The sequence below is a fragment of the Callospermophilus lateralis genome, chromosome 1 (assembly GCF_048772815.1).
Source record: "Callospermophilus lateralis isolate mCalLat2 chromosome 1, mCalLat2.hap1, whole genome shotgun sequence".
NCBI lineage: Eukaryota > Metazoa > Chordata > Mammalia > Rodentia > Sciuridae > Callospermophilus > Callospermophilus lateralis.
Genome location: NC_135305.1, coordinates 199,572,929 through 199,590,473, shown reverse-complemented (window position 1 = coordinate 199,590,473; position 17,545 = coordinate 199,572,929). Strand labels below are relative to the sequence as shown.

Below are 17,545 nucleotides of genomic sequence, written 5' to 3'. Positions count from 1 at the left end.
GATATAATTTGATTTTAACATATCATCAATAGGTGTTTTGTCATTGTGACTGTTTCCTTGAATAAGTTGAATCAAGGAGATATTATCTTTCTTGGCCAGGAAGATGACTCCTTACTTAAATTGGCCTTTCCAGGTTGTCAGTAAGACATACAAATTTGAATGGCTATCAAATGGTTAGATGATGACATTGCACCAAGCCACCTTTCTGCTGTTTACTTTGCTGAATTATTTTATTAGTTATCTAAACAGACTACCCCAAATTTATTGACTGAAAAAAAAAGCATTTGTTTAGCTCTAGATTCTGTATGTCAGCAGTTTAATATGGGCTGTTCCTACTGTCTTAATTGAACTCCTTCAAGTGTCTGCAGTCTTTGCTGCTCTTGGCTGGATTCTTTCACATCTATGAGGCCTCAGTTTGGACAACAGATTTCAATTTGTTCTATGCTGTCTCTTATTCCCCAGCAGGCTAGCCTGGACTTGTTCTTGTGGCAGAGGCCAGGTCCAAGAGCCAATAGAGGTATAAAAAATTTCTTGATACCCAGGCTCAAAACTGGCACAAAAATCACATCTACTGAAATATACTGGTCATAGCAACTCTATAAGCCAGGCCAGAATCAAGAGACTGGAGTGGAGAATAATCCACATTTCTTGATGGAAGGAGCTGCAAATTCACGTTGCATAAGATGTGAAAAAACAGAGGGGAAGAGAACTGTGGTTATTTTTTCAGTCTACCACAGCCACGATCTCTGCATTCAGAAGCATCACGTGGTGGTGTTTTGCAGGACTCAGCAATGGTGATGGACCCACTAGTGACAGCGACATTTTCCGGAAGACCTCTGAGCAACTGGTGCAGTACATGAATTCAGGAAACCGGTTATTGCATAAAAACTTTCTGAAGCAGGAAGTAGTTCAGAGGTTTTTGCGCCTCCTTTCTTCTTTGCAAGGTATTTTTCTTCACAACATTCAGTTGTGTTAAAGATGATCTGTGCCCATTAACTTGCTTTTCCATGGACTGGGGATGTAGCTCAATGGTAGAAAGTATTCTTAGCCTGGGTTCAGTTTCCAGTGCCACAAAATTCAAAACCAAATTCTATTCTAGTATCTTTTAAAAATTGTTCTCTGAAAATAAAGGTAATTCAAATAACACAAAGTTCTTCAGTGAAAAGTCTATCCAGGCTGCATGATAGATATTAGTTTCTAAATTCCATCCCCAGAGGCAACCATTGGTACTAGTTTTTCATGTAAACCATCTTAGTGATTCTTTGCATATGCAGTCCTTTTTTACATACCATAGTTGTTTCTTCTATAGATAATGGCTAAATGTTGGAGTATAGGTTATTTTAGAATTGAATGTTGATTTTGTGTTTATGCTGATACCAGGAAACTTCCCCCAAAGAACTGTAGATGACAAACTTTGGATAATTATGACATGTTTTAGAAATTCTAAGTTGCTGAAACTTAGCATTTTAAAAATTGACATTTCATAAGGCTGAGATGTCTCAGTTTTATACAATGTATGGGAAGACATGATCAGAAGAGCCAGAAATGCTTTTCAGGATATATAGCAGACCCTAGTATTTAAGGCTTGAAATTTTGTGTTTGAGTCTTAGCTCTACCACTTACTCCATCTATGACTTTAGTTCAATTACCCGCTTCTTTAAACTTCAGTTTTGTCATCCTGGACTCAGCTGGGGAGCTAATCTCATGAGATAATGTATAGATCACTTGATCCAAAGTCCTCTACATAAAATGTTAATGCCCATTAGCTTTTAGGGTGAGTTGAATGAAGTTGTATTGTAATATTGGGCTCGTTGTATATGAAAGAAATGGGTCAGAGACAAATGACACACTCAAGACCCAAGGATGGTCCCTCCTTATATGAGACATATTAGAAGTGGACATTCTGTACAAATTACATCTAGGGAATCCTCTTGGTTTTGGACTTAATGTCATCTGACACATGAAGTCATTTCTTTTATACTTAGGGTTATAAAAATAAAACTTGACCTTGGTCAAAATCTTATCACAGATGGGAATGTTACTTTTGGAATGTCCTTTGTTTCTTAAGATCTATGTTCCTGGGCTTCCTTTGTTTCTCTTTGGGGGATCCTCTGTCTCTGGCTAGGGTCTTTCTCTTTTTCTCTGTGTTCCATACTATTTATGTCTTTCCTATTGGTCTTCTCACAGCTCTCTTCCAGAGTTCAGTCTTTAATTCAGTCTTTAAGTTAATTTACTTAACTCTTTTGATTCTTTATCTCTTTTTACTTTTTCTTCTCTCCTATTTGTGTCCTTAACTGCTCATAGGGTGGGATGTTGATAATTGTTTCTGTTGGAATTTACAGAGCCAAATTGGTTTAAGTTGTCAAAAAAGTAACTTTTTAAAAATTTTTACTTTCATGCTAGAAATCCACTAGCACCCATTCCCTCCCATCTTCAACTCCGCTGTCCTCTGGTCAGCTTTTATCTTAGACTCTCAGTGGGAACAAGTCTAGATCTCTTAACCTGTGACTCATCCAGCATTTCTGGACTTGTGGACCCATTTCTCTTTCATGGCAGTTGGAAGAAAAGTCCTAGGCTTCACTTTTGATCACAGTGTGTACCTCAGAACCAATAATTGATCAGGAGGATGGAGAGTCTTGATTGGCTCAGGCCCAAATCACAGGCTTCCCTATCCCTTTCATATCTTAGTAGAATACTGGAGGGTGGGAGTGTGGTTACCAGAAGACCAGTGAATAGATTCTGCGAAACAGAAATTGTGAATGTTTATTTTAAAAGTTTGCCTTTTATACTTTTATTCTAATCCTTGTTAAAATAAGATGATAGACTTGCCTATATTTAATTTGTTCTTATTTTAAATGAATATTTAAAATATTAAAATGAATATTCATTTTAGAAAAAAATGGGAAGCAAAAACTAGCAAATGCAAATCACATTGCTCATGTTTAGGTAATTTTTATATTCTTCCATCTGCTCTTTCTCCCTACTTTCTTACTGGTAGGATTGTCAGACCAAATACAAAATGCCCAGTAGAATTTGAATCTCAGATAAACAATTATTTTAGTGAATATTCCAAATATTTCATGAAATACACTAAAAATTTACTTGTTCATCTGCAATTCAATTTTAATTGACATCCTATATTTTTATTTGTGAAATCTGGTAATCTACTTACTGAGGATCTGTTTTAAAGTTTTTCTCCCTCAAAATTCATCAAAAGTTTGGCATGGGATAACCATTATCCTGTCACTGGACATCAAAGACCAGATGGCAACATTTAATGTAGCATGATACAAAATTCAGAATGAGGGATCAACTACCCTCTATTATCCTACAACTCTTGACTTTTTAATTATCTTCTAGTGTTCCCTGTAGTTCAGTGCTTCTTAAGCAGGGCATACTCTTAATATTATGAAAAATTTAAGTCAGGATTTTGCCTGTCTCAAGTGTTTGCCCTGAACTCAATCAAGTATTCTGCCTTAAGAAGCAATTGTCAATTCTTCTATCTCTGAGGCCAGGCTCTGTATTCCCCTACGGTATTTCTAATGTCCTCCAGAAGCCTGTGAGGTCATTGGTTACACTAATGTTCAAGAGTGCTTAAGTGACTTACTCAAAATAATTAATTATTTATTTGTTTTTAGTTTTGCCAATATATCAATAAAAATATTGATCTGTAATCCTTGTTAGTTGCATATAAATATTGGGTTGTAGTTGGGGGAGGAAGAGAAATCATATGAACCGTTTGTGGAGTGTGGTTGATTCTTATTTTTAAAAGAAATTCCTCCTGACCTGATCTGTGACATTAATCGAGACTGCGCCAACACCTTCATCAAGTTCTTACTGGAAAAACAAAAATGGTCCGAAGTGCTTCTGCTGTTAACACGCAAAGTAAGTGGGGAGCCACCACCCGGAGATTGCCTCATCAAGGACTGCAACCTCTCAGACCTGGACATCTGCACCATCATCCCCCACCTCAGTGCCTGGGACCAACGGAAGACACAGCTCCTGGGCCGCCTGATAGACAGTGGAGGTGAGAATGCCCAGATGAAACATGCTGTAGTATTGTCCAGGTTGTCTGGACTGGTGGTCTGGCTTCTTCTTGCTTTTGGAGATACCATGAAATTCTGCCTCATTCTCTTTTTATCTTCATCTTTTTGAAGCAGCTATGAGGGTCAATGGATTTTTCCATAGGAATTCTGAATTTTTGTGAATTTCAGTAATCCCTGTTCTCTTTCTGTCATATATAAGAAGAATTAGGTGTATGGATGGTCCTTGGCTCTGGTTTAGCCCACAATGCTCATTTCTTCCTGGCCTCTGGCTAGATTTTCCCCTGCAGGGCTTTCGAGCAATTCTTGTGGTATTCTCTTCTAATCAATGGATTGGGATTTGAGATGCTTGTTTTTATTGTGAAACAGCCAAGGAATTGGTGGGTGGAAAATCTGTCATTTTAATCAAGAACAATCTCATATAACTGGGCATATGTCCGGAGTGTGCAGACATCTTGCTAGGTTGGGTTTTATTTAAAAATTAATTTAGAAACACCAACTCCTTTCCCAAACCTCCACTCATGTAAGAGGAAGTGCCCTGCCCTTTATAAGGAGCAGTAGCACTAGGTCCTCAGTCCTCAGAATGCCATACCCAGTGTATGTAGGTCCTTTAGGCATTGCTCTACCCACTGCTTTCGGGAGGTAGAGGAAAGCCTTCTACAATTTATTTCTTCAAACCCCTATGTTCAGTGTTACTTTCTTTGCTCAAAAACTATAGTTGTCTTGGTTTACTTTTTTTATTCCTTGGTTCAGAGCCTCTCCTAGGATCTAGTGCTAGGAACTAAGTCCCAGAGGTAAATGCATAGCTGCTGCATTTATCTACAGAGGGTGAGGCTGCCTTGGTGGAGTTCAGAGAGCCTGTAGTGCAGAGGGTGTGTGTGGAATGAGTTCAAAGGAAGGTGATATTGGGGGCAGATAGGTGTCAGGGAAGATAGCAATTGAAGGTAGAAGCTTAGTAGAAGAAAAATGTGGGGAAGGTGTTCATGTCCTGCTCATTGATTGTGTGTCAGGTATGGTATTATGCAAGCATTAGGATTGCCATTATTCTGCCCTGTCCTCACTCTGAGGCAATGCATAGTGGGAACTATGGGCTCTGTGGTGGCATGAGAGGAGGGGCTGGAAGGGGGTTGAGGCCCACAGACAGAGCACTTGGAGCAGCAGGGCTTTCAGCCTGAGGGTACTGGGGTGGTAGGAGGATCTTGGTAGTCAGGTCAGCAGCAGCTCCTCCTTGGCATCTAAATAGCAGAAACAGTCCCTTTCTCTTCAGGTGAGCCAGGATGTACCTCTTCCCAGGATGTCACTCACAAGTGCCCTTCTCTTCTGCCTTCTCCAGCCTTGCCCGATGGTCTGCAGCAGAGCCAGGAAAGGCCACTTCTCATGTGCCTGAAACATGAGGACTTTGAGTTGGCTTTTCTTCTCTTGACCAAGGGTGCAGACCCCCGCAGTATTTCTCTCACTGAAGGGGATACTCCTTTGCATGCAGCTCTCCACATCTTTTTAGATATCAATGGTAAGCATTGTTTTTTAAGTCATCTTTTCCTTGATGATTGTTTTAGTTAGCTTTGCATCACTGTGACCAAAATACCTGATAAGAACAACTTAGAGGAGGAAAAGTTTATTTGGGGCTCACGGTTTGAGAGTTCTGGTTCATAGATGACTGTTCCATTACTTTGGGCCCAAACTGAAGTAAAACATTATGGGGGAATGATGTGGCAGAGGAAAGCTATTCCCCTTATGGCAGCAAGGAAGCAGAAAACGAGAAGGGAAAAGGCAGAGGGGGCTGCAGAGAAGTTGTATCCTTCCAGGGCATGTCCGTAGTGACCTATCTCCTCCAGGCTCCCCACACCTGCCTATAGTTACCACCAGTCTGTTGAAACTGGGATAAGCTGATTAGGTTACATCTCCTATAATCCAATCATTTCACCTCCAAGTATTCCTATAACACAGGAGCTTTGGGGAACACTTTATATCCAAATCATAACAGGGTTGGAAGCTGGAAATTAGAACTGGTGCTGTGCTTTTTGATCTTTCCATTTGGGAAAATCATTGTCTGAAAAAAGTCCATTTCCTGGACAAGCATGCCTATATCTCCTGACCTCTCACCCATAGCACAATGAGAAGACGTGACCATCATGATGAATGGTCAAGGTGGGCACATTGATTTTTAAATTCCAAAGTTGACTATTGGTAGCTGACATTTATTTACACCTTTTTCAATAATCCTGGCATGCAGGATCACTAGAATATTATAAGGTGATTTCAGGACTTACTCCTGACATTTGAGTTAGGGACTTCTTTGTTGTCAAGAGCTATCTTGTGCATTGTAGGATATTTAGCAGCATCCCTGGTCTCTTCCTACTAGTTGCCAGTGGTATCCTCCTGGTTGTGACAGTCATGCCTCCATACATTGCCAAATTTTCTGTGGAAAGTAAATCACCATTGTTTGAGAACCCCTGGGTTATTTAATTGGGTATCAGACACCTGGGGGAGGTCAGTGTTATGAGATGTCCCAGGCTGGCATCTTTCTCAAACCTAGGTCTTCTGATCCCTGGGAAAATTGGCTTAGTACTCACAGGATTTTTTTGTGTCTTTCAGCTGACATTGGCTTTAACTTCCTTAGCCATCTCTTGGATTTATTCTGGTCCAACCCCACTGAATATTACTACCTCAACCCTAACATCCAGGACAGCAATGGGAATACCCTCATGCACCTCCTCTTTCAGAAGGGCATGCTGAAGCGAATGAAGAAGCTGATAGACCTATTGGTGAAGTTTGACATCAACTTCAATCTGAAGAACAAAGAAGGCAAAGACGTACGGCACCGGATTAAGAAGAATGATGCTCTGCTTTTGGCCTGGAACAAAGCTCTGACAGAGAACAGGCGGAGGAGCAGGCAAGACTCTGCTGCCCACCTGGGGAAGCTCTCAAGGTCTTCCACTGCTGGTCATACATCTCAGCTCAAGTCTCAGGGTTCCTTCAAGTCACTGCCATGTGGCACCACTGCCAGAACCCCCTCTGAAGGAGCCACAGTTCCTGATAGCTGGGAGACTCTCCCTGGTGCTCAGGTGACCAGGCAGGAGTCTGAGGCTATCAGGCCACGCTCCTTGAGAGATCGCCTTGTACAGGACATCACAGTTTTGATTCAGCAGGTTGAATTGGATACAGCTCTTCCAGAGGACTGTCCTCAGTGCCCTGAGCCTCTGGAGGTAGGAGGTGTCATGGAAGTAAAGAAAGATAAACTCCAGCGAACCCTGAGTGTGGGGAGATCTGACAGTAGTGGGAACAATTCTGCTGTCCCTGAGGCAGGGGAAGGACACGCTCAGGCAGGTCCTGGGGCCTCACAGCTTGTTCCTGCTGGCAACAGAGGGAGGGAGGGCAGTGATGATCAGGACAATTGGAGCATGCAGGAAATTGAAGCATGCCTCCAGGATTTTGATAACATGACCTGGGAGATCGAGTGTACTTCAGAAATGCTGAAGAAGCTGTCCAGTAAGGTTATGACCAAGGTCATAAAGAAGAAAATTATCCTTGCTATTCAGCAGCTGGGGAATGGTGAGTGGACCCAGGGCCTGCAGAAGCGCCTAAAGCACCTGAAAGGAAACATCCGGCTCTTTGAAGCTAAGCTGGACAAAGGAGCTAGGATGTTGTGGGAACTCGCCATCGACTTCTCCCCTCGATGCAGTGAGAACCCAGAGAAAATTATCGCTACAGAAAGAAACACGTCCTCCATGGAGAAATCAGGGCGAGTCTACACGGAAATTATCCGGATCTGGGACATTGTCTTAGATCACTGCAAACTGTCAGATTCCATTATGGCCATCTGCAGTGCCTACAACCGGGGATTGTCCTGTGTCCTGCGTAAAAAGCTGAAGGGTATCAACAAAGGCCTAGTTTCAGCTAACATGAAAATCCAAAAGCGAATACCCCGCTGCTATGTGGAGGACACAGAGGCAGAGAAGAGCAGGGAACAAGTAGATCCAGAGTACTTTCCCCCGGCCAGTGCAGTGGAGACGGAGTATAACATCATGAAGTTCCACAGCTTTAGCACCAACATGGCCTTCAACATCCTCAATGACATGACAGCAACAGTGGAGTACCCTTTCCGAGTCGGTGAGCTTGAGTATGCTGTGATCGACCTCAACCCAAGGCCACTGGAGCCCATCATCCTCATTGGTCGGAGTGGCACTGGGAAGACAACCTGCTGCTTATACAGGCTATGGAAGAAGTTCCACATTTACTGGGAAAAAGCTGAGCAGGCAGGAAGCCCACTGCTGGCCAAACAGATGTGGCCAAAGAGAAAGTTGGAAGCAGAACCCAGAAAAGAGGGTCCAGATAGGGAGCAAAAAGAGGAAGAAGAAGAGGATGAGGAAGAGGAGGGTTCCTTTGAGGTGGAAACACTAGACAGTGTAGAGGAGGAGCAGGAGAGTGAAGCCTGTGCAGGGGGAGCTGGGGTAGAGGCAGTGGGGGATGGCCATGGGGTGGAAGGGTATACATCAGATCATCCCCACCAGCTGGAGCATTTGCATCAGATCTTCGTGACCAAGAATCATGTCCTATGCCAGGAGGTACAAAGGAACTTTATTGAGCTTTCCAAGTCTACCAAAGCCACCAGTCACTATAAACCACTGGAACCCAATGTTCACAAACTCCAGGACCTGAAAGATGAGAACTTTCCTCTGTTTGTCACTTCCAAACAGCTGCTCCTCCTGCTTGATGCTTCTTTGCCCAAACCATTTTTTCTGAGAAATGAAGATGGAAGCTTGAAAAGAACCATCATAGGATGGTCCACTCAGGAAGAGTTGACCATCCCTAATTGGCAAGAAGATGATGAGGAGGCTGAGGTGGATGGGGACTATAGCGAGGAGGATAAAGCTGCAGAAATGCGTACAGGTGACAGTGACCCCCGTGTATATGTGACGTTTGAGGTGTTCACCAATGAGATATGGCCCAAAATGACCAAAGGGAAAACATCCTATAACCCTGCACTGATTTGGAAAGAAATAAAGTCTTTTCTGAAGGGTTCTTTTGAAGCCCTCAGTTGTCCCTACGGGAGACTAACTGAAGAAGCATATAAGAAATTAGGGAGAAAACGGTCCCCCAATTTTAAGGAAGACCGGAGTGAGATATATAGCCTCTTCTGTCTATATCAGCAGATCAGGTCCCAGAAAGGTTATTTTGATGAGGAAGATGTTCTGTACAACCTGTCCCGAAGGCTGTCGAAGCTCAGGGTACTCCCCTGGTCTATCCATGAGCTCTATGGTGATGAGATTCAGGACTTCACCCAAGCTGAGCTGGCACTGCTGATGAAATGTATCAATGACCCCAATGCCATGTTCCTCACTGGAGACACAGCCCAGAGCATCATGAAGGGTGTGGCATTCCGCTTCAGTGATCTGCGCTCTCTGTTCCACTATGCCAGCAGAAACACTGTGGATAAGCAGTGTGCTGTCCGCAAGCCCAAGAAGATCCACCACCTGTACCAGAATTACAGGTCCCACTCTGGTACGTCTAGCATGGCTTACCTGCTGGGTAGGTGTGTGGGCATTGACCTGGGTGCAAGGGAGCTTTAGGACAGCTCCTAACATGCTTTTGCAGCTAAAGCAAGAGTCACATTTTGGAGTTTGTTAGTAATTACACTCAGGAACAAGAAATCTTATGATTTCTGCCACCACTCAGTCAAAAATCTATAATTAAAGATGTGGTTGGGTGAAAATGGACTTCAAGTAATTCTTCCTAAGGAACTGCCATGGCATGCAAACATTTCAAGGGAATGCTTAAGCTGCTTTGAGAACTTTTGTTAAAATACCTTGGAAGAACCTGTTTAATCTGGGTGAAGTAATATGCTAGTTACAAGTCATTAACCTTTAAAACAGCTTTTCTCCCAAGGAGGAGCAAAAAAACTGGGGTGCTTTTTATTTTATTTCAGTTATACCCCTTATCTGTGCCAGGTGTGATGCTAAACAGCTTACATCTAGTACCTATGCTTAATCCTCACAACAGCCATGTGAGGTAGATATCGTTCACATTGTATAGTAGGAAACTGAGGCACAGAATGTTTAAATAATGACACCCATATCAGAAAATATCCTTTATGGTTTATACGTGTTTAAAAATATTCTTTCCATTCTAAACTATTCATGAACAATATATGGTGTTATTTTATAGATTTTAAAACCTTATTCAATAAGATCATTCCTGGTATGCCTTTCTTCAGCTATGTTTTTGCCATATAATGTGTTTTTGAGATTTCTGCATGTCAATTACATGGCACTTGAGTTTATGCATTTCTTATTTTTTAAAATATTTTTTTTAGTTGTAGATGGACATAATACCCTTTATTTTATTTATTTATTTTTATGTGGTGCTGAGGATCAAACCCAGTGCCTCACACATACTAGGCAAGCCCTCTACCACTGAGCCACAACCATAGTTCATGCATTCCTGACTTCTTGTATTAGTACTGTATTTTATGATTGTTCCACAATTTGCTCTCCATTTTCCAGGGATGGATATTAGATTCATGTCAGTTTTTTACTGTGACATAATCTTTGCCTAGTTTTAAAATAAGTTGTTTTTTTCTTATTGCTTTTTAATAATTCTTTATGTATTTGCCTTCACATCTTTTGTTGATTTTATATATTGCAATTTTTTCTCCCATTATGTGAAACATTTTATTTTTTCTAATCTTGATATATACATTATATATATCTATCACAAACATTTATTGAATATGTAGTGAATATATATGCTATGTTTAGTGAATATTTTTCCCATTTTAAAAATTATTTTTCAGGTTGAAATTCACATAGCACAAAACTCATCCATATGAAATGTTCAATTTAATGATTTTTTAAAATAAATTTACAGAGATATGTAACCATCACCACTATGTAATTCCAGGACATTTTTATCACCTCAGAAAGAAAACCCCATAGCCACAGGAATTGCTTCTCATTGCACTCTTTGTCCCATTCCATGGCAGCAGCTCACCTTTCCTTTTCTGTGGATTTGCCAACTGTAGACATTTTATTTAAATAGAATGATACAGTATGGGGTGATTCCTGTCTGGTTTCTTTCACTTAGCACAATGTTTTCAAGGTTTACCCTCGTTATAGTGTGTATCCATATTTCCTTTATATGGTTGAACTTTTATTCCTTGAGTATGGCTACATAAACCATTATTTATCTAGTTTCCTGAATGATATTTAAGTGGATTCCAGTTTTTTAGCACGATGAACACTTGTGCTCTTGCATTTTATGGTTCTTAATGAAGAGGAAAACACAATTGATTTGCTTAGATGCAATAGTTTCCACTGATGCTCATGATTGCTTTCTGTTCTGTACTTTTAATAAAGTATAGAACAGATGGTAAAAGTCTCCTTTACTATTTGGTAACAGTAATGGGATATATATGTCCATTTTATGGTGTTCTATTTAGACTATTATAATCTATGTATGTTAAGCAAAGAACACATGACCCCTAAGAGAAATGGAGGGATCTATGAAAATGTACATTCAATCCAGTTTCAGTCTCATCACTTGAAGGTGTTTATTAACTTCTCAGACCTGGGTGCCCACCTTGTAAAAGTGAGATTGTCTCATTTGTCTCACTGGGTTGTTGTAAGGATTAAACGGAATGATTTCTATGAAGATGACTGTTGTATGTTAGATGTTTAGTCAATATCAGTTTCACTTAAATTAGAAAAGAAATGGGACCTGTGGGGAAAGTGCTTTGGAAAATATTTTCCCCAGTTCTGACAAGTTTTCTTAGTGTAGTCCTCTCTCAGCTGGCTATAAACCTGGAGGAAAAGGTGATAGAAGCCTTGGGTGTTGTCTCCAGCTAACATCCAGAGCTTCTGTTACCATGGTAACTTTGCTTCCAGTACTCTGAGCACCAATGAAGGAAGATAGGGTAATTCTTGTTTTCTTATGATAGTCTATATTGGTTTCTTTTATGGGCATTCAAACAGCTCTAATTATTTAGATTGCCTTTCTGCCTTGACTCTTCTTTAGGAGGTAATTTTCTCTAATGGGACTATACTATACAAAACTCTCTCAGCACAGCAATGCATCTCTGCCTTCGTCCATTGCACTCAGAGTAGTATGGAGCTTCACTGATAATCAAATGAGTACTGGAAATAAGCTTGTAATTATACAGTTATACATATAGCTGGCACATGCTCTGGGGGCGGGGTGTGGAGAAAACAAAGCAACAACAACAATAAAGCAAATAAACCCAAAAAACAAACAAATAAACCCCCAAAAGAAAAAACTCAACTATGTTGCACAGTATCTGACATGTGTCTTCTGTTTTATCTTAGGGATCCTCAATCTGGCATCAGGAGTAGTGGATTTACTTCAGTTCTACTTTCCAGAATCTTTTGATCGCCTTCCTAGAGATTCTGGCCTCTTTGATGGTCCAAAACCAACTGTTCTAGAGTCTTGTAGTGTAAGCGACTTGGCAATTTTGCTAAGAGGGAACAAAAGGAAAACCCAACCCATTGAATTTGGTGCCCACCAGGTGAGCTCCTTGGGATTGTATGTTTTGTAATAAAAGGAACTTTGCAATTGAAAAAAGTTTGAGAGGCTGAATTATTCCATAAGGTAGAATTCAGTAGTCTATATCCCAGAGTGGATGAGCTCCAGAGATATGTGAGTATGACTAAATTGTTTTAATATTTCCCTTTTCCTGACTGACCAAATCCATGCTGGCTGTTTCTCTTTAAAGACATTATTTAATTGCCTCCCACTGAAATAGATGGACCTTTATCATGGTTTTCTTTATAGAATTTGATATTGTTTTGTTTTACTTCAGGTAATTCTTGTTGCCAATGAAATGGCAAAGGAGAAAATTCCGGAAGAGCTGGGGTTAGCACTTGTGCTAACAGTTTATGAAGCAAAAGGCTTAGAATTTGATGATGTTCTCCTTTACAACTTTTTTACTGATTCTGAGGTATGTCACACTGATGTCTTTTCATATAACCTGAACTGAAATTCCCATTCTGGGGAAGAGAATTTTGAGCCGAGGATAAGTTTGTCACACAGGTGTCTTTTTGTGTTTTAAAGTACAATTTATTTAGTGTGGAGGTTGGGTTTTGACAATGGCTATGGGTTGTTTCATGGCATGTCATGGGCTGGTTCTCTTTGTTCCCAGGAAGGGTACCAGGAAAACCAGCCCATAACATGCTTTGTCTTGTCTTCATCTTCTGAATGCCTAGGATTCAAGTGCCAGTTTCCAGTTTTCATTAGCTACTGTTATCCTTGGCTCCCAGGGATTCCTAAGTTGGAGCAAGCTCTAAGGAGAGCCTTACAAATGAAGGCAAGGTTAGCAATGTCCATCCTATGAGAACAGAACTGGGCAAGGTCAGTTCATAGACAACTTCAGGAAGACAAATGAGGCTTGGCTCCTTCCTGCTGGATCAGGTAATATGGGGAACAAAAACCACTGCCCTGCCTGGGATCTCTCTATGGCATGGCTTCACTATCACTGCTTGCAGCCCAGGCAGACCAGGGCAGCCAGAGAGTCCCCAGGTTGACCCCCAGTGACCTCTGTGTCAGCCCATCATTTTGAGTTGACTCTTGAGTCCTTATGATGGTTTTGCCCTTCAGCTTAGTTCATTTTGGGGAGAACCACCAAATAAAGAGCATCATTGCAGCTTTCCTAGCTATTGGTTTGATTTTACCATCTTTGGGTGGGGACTCAGGCTGATTGCTGACTGTGCTGTGGAGTCTTTTTTGGAGACTTAGCTGGCTGTGTCCTGGTCCCATTTGCAGAGTTCTCACTACATATTGTGCATGCTTGAAGGGGCAGTTTTATACCTGAGTCAGGAGCACTGTCCGCTTTGACACCTTAAATCTGCCCCAGAGCTGAACCTAGAAATAGAATCCTTTCATTTTTTTCCTGATCTCTTTTAATGTCATGTTTGCCTTAATACCTATGGCCAATATTATTATAGGTGTTTTACAGTTTATAAAGTATTTTTTAAATGCATTGTCTGACTCCACCAACCCTTTAAAGCTATGTTTATTATCATTTTATAAGGAAAACTGAAGGTCACTGAGGTTAAATAAATTAACCATAATTATAATATAGGCAGTAGGGCCTGAAGACAAACTCATATGCTTTGAGTTATAACTCTTTCCCTTGTACTCCCTTTCTTTTAAAGCTTCACATGTGAATTGGCTGTCAGAACCTTCCACAATGAGCATATACTTGAAATTCCTTATATACATCCCTTCTCTATCAAATTTTGCCAATAAAATCAGATGCACACTTACTAACCCTGGAACGATTTTGCATCCGAGGATTACCTTTTTTATTCTAATAATACATATATTGGTCATGGCTGGACTGAGGCTTTCTTAAAAGAGGAAGGAAGAAGACTTTGTTATTTCTGTTCTTTATTAAAGTGTCAGTTGTATGCATGTGCCAGTATGAAACTCAAGCATCTGGATTTAAAGATCTGTAAGATATGGTGGGTTCTGTTGGTGAACGAGTAATCTAGTTGTTTGGTCTCAACTTGATCCTGGAAATAAATAAGGCTGAACTCTGTGCTCCCATTAATGGTTCAGGGAGTTGCATGAAATTAAAAAAAAAAAGAAGGAAGAGGAGAAAAGGGGGGCACACCCCCCAATCTGAATCTTTTGGTTACATCAGCTTTATCCTATGTACATGGTAGACTTCTAAAACACCTTTTGATGTGGTACTTCCCAACATAAATGTAATCGTGCATTCCCGAACACAGAGTTCACCTTTATCACTTATAGTCTCTAGCCATAAAGCATCTGTCAGCAAATGAGAAGAAATGTTTTAATAAAAGGAAAGGGAAGAGAGATCAAATATATCTCCAGCCTTTATGGGCTGGGGCCTAGGGTTTCTTTCGAGGTAACTGGCTGATAGTTGCTGATAGTTGTTGTTATTGCTCTTTGACATGGGCAACTGTGAGGAGCTTTTCTCTTTTACCTTGGCCTCTTTCTCCATCCCTGTTGATATTTCAGGCAAGCATTCTCTTTGCAGCATCTGTTGCTAGGGCTTGTGAGGTGTATGGACAAGGGTGGGGAGGGGAAGGCCTTGCTGTCCCTGTTTGTGATTCTTCTTTCTAGAGGATTTCTTTTGCTGTTAAACCATGTGGTTGCCAGGGCCACCTTATGAGATGGGGAAGGAACTAAGGAATGTTATACCAAATCTTTCTCTTGTGGGATGCTGCTTCATCTTTGGGGAGGGGCAGTTATTTTCTCAGTTACCCCCAAACTATCCTTCTGGGGATTTGGAAGTATAATTACAATTTACACTCTGCTCCAGTCAGTGGGGTATCCTTCTTTTAAGCTCATGTGTGAATGGGATGTAAGGGACTTTGAAAACCCACAGATTTTATGGGTTAGATAACTGGTTTGGTCAATGGACTTTGGACTTCAAGAATAAGCCCCTCAAAGGTAGGTTTGCTAGTAGAATCTAAGCGTTCGTCCCACAGGAAGAACCTGGAAGACTTTTACATGTTGCTTTTTTTTTTTTTTTTTTGCCACATTGCTGTAGGCCAACATTCTTTCTACAAAAACACATGTTCACATATTCCTAAAAGTCTCCAACTTTGATTCATGGAAACAGGTCAGTCATGTGCCATCTAATCAGCTTTTGCTTCTCTCCTTGCAGTTTTAAAATATACTGTGCTTCCCCAGCCCTTTCAAGGTCAGCCAGTTTGCACCTCACATTGCCTGTCAGGAGTGTCCTCTCAATGTCAAGCACTTGTGTCTGTGTCTACTTCCTTGGCAAACAATTCTGCCAGCTAAATAGCTTCACAAAAAGGATAGTAATAAATAGTCTTGAAGGTTTTTTTCTAAACCTTTCAGCTACTTAAATGATTTCCTGATAAACATCTCTTTTTAGAATATAGTGATTAATTCCATAATTGATTAGTAGCATAACCATTCCTCTTTAATTGACAGTATTTAATGCATTTAACATAATTTAACTGCATATTTTAACTTATGGGGTGACTTAAAGCAGGTAATTAACTATTGACTTCATCTTTTCTGCATTTTAGATTACATAGATGTTATGTAGATGGCAAAGAATACCATTTTATAAAAAGAAAAGTAAAAGCTAGGAGAGTTAACTAGATACTCTTACAAGGTACAGTAAATTAGGAATTTTGTACTCCAAATACTGCATATAATCTAGGCACTTCAGCTTTGTTGGGATCTGAACACTACAGTCTGCTGGCCAAATCCAGCCCACTGCCTATTTTGTACATTCTGTGGACTAAGAATTGATTCTAAATTTTCGAGTTATTGGAAAAAACTCAAAGGAGAATAATATTCCATGGCACATGGAAATTATATGAAATTCTATTTAGCATAGCTTTATTGGAACATAGCACACTCATTCACTTACATGTTGACTGGCTGCTTCAGCACCACAGTGGCAGAGCTGAGTAGTTTCAAGAGAGGCCATGTGACTTGAAAAGCAAAAGTTATTTATTATCAGACCCTTTAGAGAAGAGAAATTTTCTAACCCTTGGTCTACACAGTGGTTTTGGGGTTTGGGTAAAAGGGGAAAAAATGTTAAAATGCCAAGCACTCTACTAGACACTTGACATTGATTATCTTATTTTCCCTACAAACTTGAGTGGTTCTGTTTTTGTCATTTTACAGAATGTATGCAAGTTCACATAGTTAATAAGTAGAAGACCTGCATTTTTCCTGTCTGATCGCAGAGTCTGCCTTGTACAGTGCAACCAGCAGCACCTGATTTTTCTTCCATCCTTGGTAGAATAATTTAGGTAGAAAAATTTGCCACATATCTTAATTGCTGACCCTAAGTGGCATTTCTTAACAATGTTGTAAGAAAGGATGAGAATTTCCCTGCCTATAGTACTTGTTGAAATTCTTTCATTAGAATAATTTCCTGGGCCCTTAGTGTTTTTCCCCAAGGTGGGCACTTTTGAGCTATGTTGGCCAAGTGTGTATGGGACCCTGCTTGTCAACCTTAGTCCTGCTCCCTTCTATTCTGAGGCCACAGGATGGATGCTTCCTCACAGCTAGGATTCAAGTCTTGAGCCCAACTTCACTGAGTGAGCTAATCTCCATGAAGCTTGGGGAGGCAGTTCAAAAGCATATTTTGTTGGTCTTTAATTTGTCATTGTTGTCCAGGCTTACAAGGAATGGAAGATCATTTCCTCATTTACACCTTCATCATCTGACTCCAGAGAGGAAAACTGGCCATTGGTTGAGGTACCCCTGGAGAAACCAAGCTCTTCTCAGACTCGGCCCCTCATGGTGAATCCAGAAATGTACAAGGTGAATTCTGCCATTTGTCTACACACTAATTTGACATGGAATTAGTAAACAAGGCCTATAAGAGAAGATGAGATGAAAAAAATAGGCTTGCATGTTACTGGTCCTCCTTTACATCAGCAATGGGCTGTAGAGAATGGGAAAGGAAGGGACAGGGGTGTCAGTGTTGGTAAACTCCCTTTTTCTCAGCACAGAGTTAGGCTCAATAG

At 40.6% G+C, this 17,545-nt stretch overlaps 1 protein-coding gene across 1 annotated transcript in view; it reads left to right on the top strand.

The window, feature by feature from the left end:
• Trank1 (tetratricopeptide repeat and ankyrin repeat containing 1) overlaps positions 1-17,545 on the top strand; it is a 108,211-nt gene that overhangs the window by 64,340 nt on the left and 26,326 nt on the right. The window contains exons 10-16 of the mRNA XM_076843394.2: positions 783-944; positions 3,773-4,027; positions 5,377-5,553; positions 6,639-9,545; positions 12,365-12,564; positions 12,859-12,996; positions 17,193-17,339. Coding sequence (XP_076699509.2) covers positions 783-944; positions 3,773-4,027; positions 5,377-5,553; positions 6,639-9,545; positions 12,365-12,564; positions 12,859-12,996; positions 17,193-17,339 — 3,986 coding nt within the window. The remainder of the gene's footprint in view (positions 1-782; positions 945-3,772; positions 4,028-5,376; positions 5,554-6,638; positions 9,546-12,364; positions 12,565-12,858; positions 12,997-17,192; positions 17,340-17,545) is intronic.